This window comes from Myotis brandtii, unplaced genomic scaffold (genome assembly GCF_000412655.1).
Source record: "Myotis brandtii unplaced genomic scaffold, ASM41265v1 scaffold214, whole genome shotgun sequence".
Classification (NCBI taxonomy): domain Eukaryota; kingdom Metazoa; phylum Chordata; class Mammalia; order Chiroptera; family Vespertilionidae; genus Myotis; species Myotis brandtii.
In genome coordinates, this window is record NW_005357999.1 from 896006 (window position 1) to 905754 (window position 9749).

General features: G+C 41.1%; 1 protein-coding gene across 1 annotated transcript in view; it reads right to left on the reverse strand.

The window, feature by feature from the left end:
* The window catches only part of GLI3 (GLI family zinc finger 3), a 269294-nt gene that overhangs the window by 258896 nt on the left and 649 nt on the right, over window positions 1-9749 (reverse strand). Inside the window, exon 2 of the mRNA XM_014539356.1 lies at window positions 5105-5269. Coding sequence (XP_014394842.1) covers window positions 5105-5228 — 124 coding nt within the window. The 5' untranslated portion in view covers window positions 5229-5269. The remainder of the gene's footprint in view (window positions 1-5104; window positions 5270-9749) is intronic.

The window sequence follows — 9749 nt, forward strand, 5'->3', positions numbered from 1 at the left end:
CCTACAGGTGTTTATTATTATTTTCCTTCTTTCCTTTTTAAAGCAGAGGAATCACAAATAACAAATATGAGACAGAGTGGAGAGAGTGAGGAGGCTGCGTCCGGCTCCAGCTCTCACAGCCATTGCAGTACATTGAGCTCCATAGAGACAGCGCCCAGGCGAGTGCGAGCCGGGCACTGGCCAACTCTGTGCTCGCTGAGAAAAGGTAATTAAACATGGGCAAAGGAGGCCCTAAAAAGCCAGGAGGCAAAATGTCATCATACGCTTTCTTTGTGCAAACTCGCCAGAAGGAGCACAAGAAGCAGCCCCCAGATGCTCCAGTCAACTTCTGACAGTTTTCTAAGAAGTGCTCAGAGACAGAGGAAAATGTGAAGACAACACAGCAAAGGAGGACAAGGCCTGTTACGAAAGAAATGAAAATGTATATTCCCTAAAGGGGAAACAAAAAAGAAGTTCATGGATCCCAATGTAATCCAGAAGCCTCCTTCGGCCGTTTTCTTGTTTTGTTCCGAGTATCACCCAAAAATCAAAGGAGAGCATCGCGGCCTGTCCACTGGTGATGCTGCAAAGAAGCTGGGAGAGATGTGGAATCCCACTGCTGCAGGTAAGAAGCAGCCAGTGGAAAGAAGGCGGCTAAGCTGAAGGAAAAATTCGGAAAGGAGCCTGCTGCATATCGAGTTAAAAGAGAGCCTGATGCAGCAAAAAAAAAGGAGTCATCAAGGCTGAAAAAAGCAAGAAAAAGGACAAGGAGGAGGAGGAGGAAGATGAAGATGAAGAAGATGATGACCATGACTAAGTTGGGTCTGGTGCAGTTTTTTTTTTTCTTGTCTATAAAGCATTTAACCCCCCTGTACTCATTCACTCCTTTTAAAGAAAAACACTGACATGTAAGGCTGTGTAAGATTTGTTTGCAAACTGTACAGTATCTTTTCTTGTACAGTTAACACACTACCAAATGTGTCTTTAGATAGCTCTGTCCTGGTGGTATTTTCAATAGCCACTAACCTTGCCTGGTACAGTATGGGGGTTGTAAATTGGCATGGAAATTTAAACCAGGTTCTGTACTGGTGCCCAGAACAAATTAGTTATATATGGGGATGGTCGTTTTTTCATCTTCAATTGTCTCTGATGCACTTATACGAAATAACTGTTGTTCTGTTAACTGAATACCACTCTGTAGTTAAAAAAAATTATAGCTGTCTTGTTGACATTCTGAATGCTACTGACTAAGCACAATTTTAAATAAAAAATATCAGCTTGCTCCTTCAAAATATATCCATAGGCCAAAAATGAGACAAAACACTTCAAACTGAAAAGTCAACATTTACAAGTCATTGAAGAAAATTTTATAGGATAATGAGAATGTTCAAAACATTGAAAGATCCATATTAAAAAACTTTTATAACTTATAAAACACAACATGTAGCTTAGAAATCAATACCAGAAACAAACAGATTATTAGGGCTTTTAACTTATAATATTAGGATATTACCAGATTTTTTTAAGTAAACAATAACACTAAATATCTTAGTGCACATTTTATACGTAAAAGACACCGATTCCAAAAATGATCACTTAATCACTATTGTACTGAACAAATATCCAGAAAATCAAATGTCTTCTCTTTTGTCATTTATGCTTAATAAATAACAGTAAAGCTTAAAACCTAACTATGGCACATGAATCACACATTTTGGTTTCTGAGTAAAGAGTACTAAATGCTTTATATACAAAAACCAAATTTGTCTTCTTTTTTTTCCATAGAAGACTTAGAACATAGTTTTTAATTTGTGTTATTTTAAAGTTCAGTGTTAAGAGGCAAATGCTTACTTAAAATGCTGTTCAAGGTTTTTGAACCATACCTTTTCGTTGTGTGTGCTTAAACAAAACTCTGTATGAATGTTATTCTAGAGCAGATACTTAGTTGAGAAAAGAAAGAAAACAGATCTGTAAGGACATGCATTGGAATGTGCATGTTTGGCTGGAAAGCTCACAATCAGGTACAAACTGCAGCACAATAATGGCTGGGAAGTTAATTAAGTCAACCTAACAGCACCAATAACAAATATGTTTGTTTGCTGTACTTTAATCATGAAATTTTGGACAGGAGAGAAAATTCATGTAATACATTTGCTTGGTTCTTGGTGCATTTTTAATTGTTCATTTATAAATTCCTGAATCTCAGAGCTTTGTAAAGGAAGCATAAGAACCTCCTGGAAACTAGCAACCAGTACGACCTACTATAGGATCCAAAATATTTTAATTTCCTTTCTGTGAATAATCTTATTACAGGAATCCAAGCACTTCTGAAATGTTTGGAGGAAAAAAGAGAAAGAAAGGGAGGCAACAGAGACAAAACAGATGGATGGACCAATGACCATGGCAATGGCAGCCACCAGCCAGCACACACACAGAGTGTCAACCTTTGAAAGTCCCCACCCATGAGCTCTAAAACCCAATGGGGCACAGGACCAAAGCCCACATACTAGCTGTGTGATCACTTCTGAGTGCAGAGGAAAGCGTGCAACTAGACAGAAGCTTGCAGAACAAAGAAAAGGCCGGGCCATCCCATCCCATGAGCATGACGCTTGAGCAGTAAAGAGACCGAACTAGTTAGATGAAACCTGCACAGGACTTTGTTTAAAAGGTCATTACAGTTACTAGCATTGCTTACCTAAAGATCATTACAATTACTAGCATTTCACAATCACCGAGAAAGAGGTTTATATTCCTTTATTTTACTTTTCCCATCACTAAATTTTTTTTGCTGGTTTTCTTTTAACCTTCCAGTAGGGTTTCAATTCATGCTTAAAAACAAAGCTATTTTTCTCTTATTTAGATTGGGTCTTTATGTCATCCCAATATAAAAAGCAGTAAATCCTTTAGAAGAAACAGGAACACTGGAAAAATGGCGAGAATTACCAGGATTTCTAGGACAGCTGTCATTGATGTAAGCGCCCTGCAAACATGACTAATGAGCGTTTGCCCCCAACAGGGATAGGTTTTACACCCCTTTAGAAGGCCATGTGTGCTTCAAGGGCACAGGCTGATCAACGGGGAAGCCAGTGGCATGTGATTCAGAAGTCAGTTCTGTGGTTATTTCAGACTATCGGACTCACTTTGTAAAACATAACTGCTCCTTCTTTGGCGAATGCTCTTGAGTGGCTTCCTGGCTGCCCCAGGACTGCTGGGTTAATTCTGTTCCTAGTCACCCTAAAGGGGTTCATAATGGCAACCCCTGGTCAGCGTGGCTGAAGACCACGGCAGGAGCACCAAACACGTTCTGAGCATGTGTGTGGGTGCGGGAGTGGCAGAAGCCGCAGCACCTTCACGAGAGCAGACCGCTGCTGTTCCTCTGCTGATTCACAGGAAGGACAGTGGTTTGTAGGAGCTGCCCATACCACCACGTCCCCTCCCTACTCACACTCCTCCCTTCTCACCTGTTCTCTCACACACATCCACACACCCTCATGCACATTCACACTCAATGCACTTTCACACTCACTCACATCAGCTATAAAGATAACCAAAAGTCCATGTTTCCCATAAAGCAGAATACGCAGACAGTGCTTATTCCTATAAAAGTACTATTAAATTTACCAAATAAGCAACACTGCATGGACTGATTCTACTTCTGAAATAATAGATTTGTCTAACTTTTAAAAATTCTAGGGGGAAAAAAAACAAGTCACGTGATTTTTTATAACTACATTGGAAGAATAATGCCAATACCGGGCTCAATTAAAATAAGCTCCAGTTCTAACTTGAAACACCAAAAATAAAGGGAGAAGTACAGATATATTTTCATGTATTTGTAAAGCAAATTCATTATCTTAATGAAGACATCAATATATCTCCCTAAGGATCCATTCTAAACAGGACTCACTAGCCAGCAGGTTTAACACCGGCCAGCCAGCCCCTCCCCTCACCCAGTCAAGCCAGCAGTGCACACTGGTGACGTGTGCGAAGGACACCTGAGTAGCACTTACTCACCACGGATGAGGATGGGCACAGAGAGCAGGGGCAAGCTCCTTGGTGTGCCAGCTCAGGCCGTGCCACAGTCAGGACAGGAAGGTGCGGTGTTTTTACTAGATTTCCGCCCCTGGAGTCTACGATTCTGACTCCCCAATTGTATGTCAAAAATGTTGTAAATCAACCTAGTAAAATCTTTCTAGGAATAAATAAAACATGCCCACTGAGAGGGAGGTAGCAGGTCAGCTCATGCCAATCAGTGTGCCCAGATACGCAGTGTCCAGGAAAGGGAGAGCAGGCCAACCAGGGCATGTGGAAGAGCAGCAGCGTGCAATTCGGGGAGGCCAGGGTAGCTATTAACTCTACGAACTGCAAAGGTAGTAACAGCCTCCAAGGTGGAAAAGCAGGGAAAGAAAGCGAAGGTTACTATTGACCTGTACAGTCTGTTATTTCCAGGAGGGCCTCTGGAATTCATTCTCAATGCTCCACGCTTGACTTGAAATGCCTCTGAACACTTTGCTTAAAATATTAATATAGCATGTAGAAACAGTGAACTAACTCTATGCTATCTCTGAACACAAATTAGGTAAATTAAATTTTTATAAGCCAACAGCAAAACCTGTATCTCAGATATTAATGTTACCTTGAGGCTCAACCATTAACTTCTAAACTCCTTTAAAGCGGACTACTTAAGAGTTGGGGGTAAAGGAATCCTGTCACTAATTTTGACGAGGCAACTTTTGTGTCTTCTGTAATAACTAATAACTTTTTTTGACTAGTGTAGGCTTTTCCATGTGAAATGAAAAGGATTCGGAACTCCTGCCAGACCAATCAAGATGATTTCCAAAATGCCCAAACAGGAACTTTCTATGATAAACAACCCATCACATATACATCTCAAATTAGAAAATTAGAAAGAAAACGTATTGTTTTGGTGCCAAAATAGAGATTACAAAAGGCTGCCCATCCTGTACTCCCCCCTCCCCCACACACACACTTCAATCCCATCTGCTTTCTTTAGCCCCTTCTAGAACAAACACTGGTCCAGGTGCAGATACTCAATTCACAAGGAATGCAGAGAACATAAAAATGACGGTAGGGTTGGCTGCTGGTAATCCCCGAGGCTGCTTACCATTGGAAGTAGTGCTGGAGGCCACCGCTTTCTCACTGACATCTGTTCGAGTGGAGCATTTTACTACAGAATTCTCAACTTTTTTCTTCTCAGTGGTCAGGGAGCTGTGGGACTGGGCCTCCATGATGCCTTCTCATTACTTCAGCTCTCTGGTACCAGGAACACCTGAAGGACACAACAGCGTCATCAACTTCAAATAAGAGGGGGAAAACAACTCCCTCCAAAGCCCACTGTGCCTGGCCCCTGAGAGGTGCCTACCGCTTTAGCAAGTTCAAAATGTGGATGAGCCTTCCCTACATGTTTTCTTGCAAAAAAAAAATGCATCAAAGTTTTATTAACAAGCCAGTCATATTGTCTGCACGTGCAATAGGAGAACAGAGGGCAATGTCCATAATGTGGGCCTTTCCCCAAATTCCTACTGGGCATGTGTTATTAAATGATCTAAATATCTCAATTTACAGCTGTGTTTATAGTGCGAAACCCAAGGGTCACATTACTCTTTTAAGCCACATCTACAAATGTCTCTTCAGGTGGCCAACTTTATAGGAAGGGGCATTAGGACAACTTTCCAAGCAGGGGAAGGCTTTTAATTAATTAGATGTGTTTAAAGAGAGTGCAGCAATTTCTCAAACCCAGGCCCTACTCAAAGTTCTGAATCAGAGGATAATTCAGGTCAAGAAGTTAGTGATTTTTGCTTCCTCTCACTGAGATATCTGAATTGCAATATGCTTCTTGATCCTAATTTGCTAGGTAAACCAAATTCTTTAAGCTTTCTTAAAACATGAGACCATTTCAAATCATTTTAGTTATATTTTTTTAAACAAAGGTAATAGAACAACACGCTCTCGATCCCACAGCAAGTCAAAAGACTGCCAACAGAAAAGACTGGAACCACTTAAGAAATATTAAAACTCAGCTAAAGGCTAGTTCAGTTAGTCGGCCTTTCACTGGCTTCATTCATGTGATAAATCGCCCTAACTCATCATTCATCAACTTTCACTCAATTTGGTGTCATGTTCTTTTTTTTTTTTTTTTTTTTTTTGCAGCCATGAAATACAAGAATACAAGACAAGATGACAAGTACCCTCTCTAGAATGTTTTCTTCCCGCTATCTAGATTGTAACTAACACTCATGGTGGGCATTTCTTCAGTTGAGTCATTTGCTTCTTTTCTACATTTAGCAAAAATGTTCCATCAAAATGATTACTGAAATAAAATAAGCAACTGCCTAACCAATGAAAAGAGTTAAAATAGCAGATGATGTATTTTAAGTCATCCTTAACTCAGATTTGCAAGGGAACTGCAAATTCTTGATTGTACAAGAAATCTGGAATTCAAGTAACTAGAAAACTTTAAGACCCAGGGGCCGCATACCAGCTTTTCCACTAACTTCCATTTCTTTTCCTTGATTACTCAGTGTCATTCATTGTAAAACACACAAGTTATTTAAGAATAGCTTTTCTGGAATAAATAAGAAAAAAAAAAGAAGCACAAAGTTAAATGTACATATCAATTGTAAGATCCACTGCAAATTCAGAAACAGCCCTGAGAGAGCCCTGACAAAATACACCAGCGTGAAGGAGCTCAGAATGTCCTTTCACGGGGCTGCCACCCTGCACAAGTCCGGGGTGAGGCCTCGTTACCTGAACGGAGTTGTTCAGTGCCTGGTTTCTCATCTGTCACATGACAGAACCACACAGTGGGACTTAGCCTTGGGGGGAGGAGGTGCAGTCCTCTTTAAGAATATGTTAAAAGTTATGGATCCTCTCCATAGAAGAATATCCTTAAACACTAAAGTGTTCACTTAATTTCAGAGGGAACACGGACCCCCCCCAAGCTTTTCCATGAATCCAGATAAAGACCCTGGAGGGAGAAATGTTTGATGGCCCCTTCTAGCTCTAACGAATTCCTTAATTTCGTAACACTCCCCCAAAATTGATTTAAATATCATCTTTAAAGTATTCCACAAGAACAATTCAACCCCAACCACAGCACTGTTTCTCAGAGTGGTACAAGAGCCACTTGAATCTGCCCTCTGTAATGCTTGTGAAGCATTCAGATTGCCAGGTCCAATCCCTTAATATCTGGGAGGGTGGCACCAAGGAACCTGCATTTTAACCAGCGCTAGTGATGATCAGGTGCACTAAAGCTTGTAGGCAACTGCTCTACAGACTTTTGTTCACTGCTTACGTGCTCGGTGCAATAGGTCCCAAATGAAGTCTTAGCTGACTGCACAAGCTATGCAGTCATAAGCTATCAATGAACTGCACTCCAACTGAATTCCAACAGCCTACTTGAGTCTAGCCCAATGAACTCTTCATCTGGAACTTTTGCTGAAAGTCCATCCCGCCTCCAGACAGTAAGCTCCAGGAGGACAGGCCGTGGCTATCTTCCCAGCACCTCAGACCCAGAAGAATGTGTACCGAGTAAATACAGGATCTAGTGAGGACCCCATGGCGCAGATGGTGACTAAGTCCTGATCTGATGTCTTAAATCTTACATGCCATTGGTTTAACTATATGTCTTTACTCCAGTGTTTCTTTGAAAACTGGCAATTACATAAAAGCTAAAAATTTTAACAGGTATCTTTAATTAGTCTCTCATCGATATTTCTGGCTCTCTATCTCTCTCCCTTTGGCGCAGATGGTGACTAAGTCCTGATCTGATGTCTTAAATCTTACATGCCATTGGTTTAACTATATGTCTTTACTCCAGTGTTTCTTTGAAAACTGGCAATTACATAAAAGCTAAAAATTTTAACAGGTATCTTTAATTAGTCAAAACACTCCATTCTTAATCATTTTGGATAAACAGGCATTTACTATAATTTCCCCCCCTCAAAACACAGTTTTATTAGTTGAATATGAATGGAGTTTACTAAATTCAAGCTGCAAACAGAAACAAGCCAATGGACCAGAAAAACCCATGAAGAGATGGGATTCCTGGTAAGAAATCAGCCTCTTCCTTAGTAGACAGAGCTAATTAACAGCAGTGAGGAGACAAGTCACTGAAGTTCCTTGACAAACTTGGTTTTGGGAGTTGTTGGTTTTTACCCCAAGCAAAGGACTTCAATTTAACAAAGTAATAAACCCTCCAAATACTCATCACTGCACAGAGGGACTCCTGTGAGAAGAGGTAAAGCCCCAGGCACTGACTAAAAAATCACACTAATTAATGGTCCCAGAGAATACTAATTCCTACCCTCCACCCCTCGTTTGAAATAGGTTTTTTTTAAAAAAAAAAAATAGGCCCTTTAGTCACTCAAGAGTCGACCTTCTTCTTCTATTTTGACGACTTATTTTTGGATCTCATTAGTAAGTAACTAATTATTTAAAAGTGTGGCTTGTGTTTGAAACAAGGGCTATAAAAATGGCAACTTGCCAAGGCAGACATCTGCTTCCTGTATATCCCTATAAATTATATCAGTTTATTTTACTGATAAAATCACAACTTTGTCCCTGTCAGTTACAAAGGAGAAAGTTTTAACATTCTAGACTCTGACACCTCATCAACACTCTGCACCAAGCGTTAGTGAGCAGAAGAGAGAATCCGCTTCAAGCTGTAGTGGTGGTTCTTTTCATAGACTTATTAGCCAAGTTGAGAAACTAAGCCCTGAGCTGATACCCAAAAGCCTGCGGTATAGACGTGGCCTGTAAAAATTCCTGATGGAATCCTAAAGCATACATAATTGGGGAAAGAGCCCAAAGTACTACTTTTAAAACCTGGAATTTCCTAAACAATAAAGCACAATTTATTTAGAACAGAATGATCAAGGAAAACATTTCGGTTCTGCTTCACTTCAAAGATTTTTCTCTGAGGAAAGTGCAACAGTCTTTTAGATGTGAACGAAATGAGGCCTTTTCCCAAGCATGGTTCCTTTTCTTACAACTCCACACCGTTCTCCTTCCATCACTTTCACCACTGAAACCTTCCGTGCAAGGTTTGCTGGGCTGGCCTGCCCCTTGATATTTTATGCTGATGAAGAAAAATAAAGAAGACTGTAGCGAATGGTTGAAACCCAGCAGTTCCAGTATTAAAACAAACACACACACACACACACACACACACACACACAGCCTGCAACCAAGGAAAACTGTGCTAACACTGCATGCCTGCTGAAGCCTGGGGTCTCAGAGGTAAACGGAGGGGTACAGATCCCTTCCTGAAAGCAGTCATGGCCTTCCCCCACTCGATGGTCCCTGAACCTTTTGTAATTTCCTGCCGGCCTAAACCCTGGGCACAATGAATTCCAGAGCCCTTCTCCTAGTAGCAACCTGCCTGCAGGTGGGTCTTTTCTGTCTAAATTATGAATCTGAACTTGCTTCACCCTCCTGCACAATAAGGCATCTAAAGCCTCTGGTGTTACTGACCAGCAACATTTACCAAATTCGTGAATTCTTGTGGGGACCTTTCACACAAAAAGCCTAAGGAGGCCCTCCCTTTACAGTTGCCACTAGGGCTGCAATGAGAAGAAGAAGAGAAAAAAAATAACCCCACCAGAAACTTTTATGTTTGCATATCAGTCCACTGGAATCACGTCTTTCCTTAGGCTAGGGGGCTGGGTGGTTTTGTCTGCGCGCTGGCTCCCTGCACGTGCGGACCCTCAGGCGGTTCCAGAGCCCGATCTTCACACCCTGGCACTTCC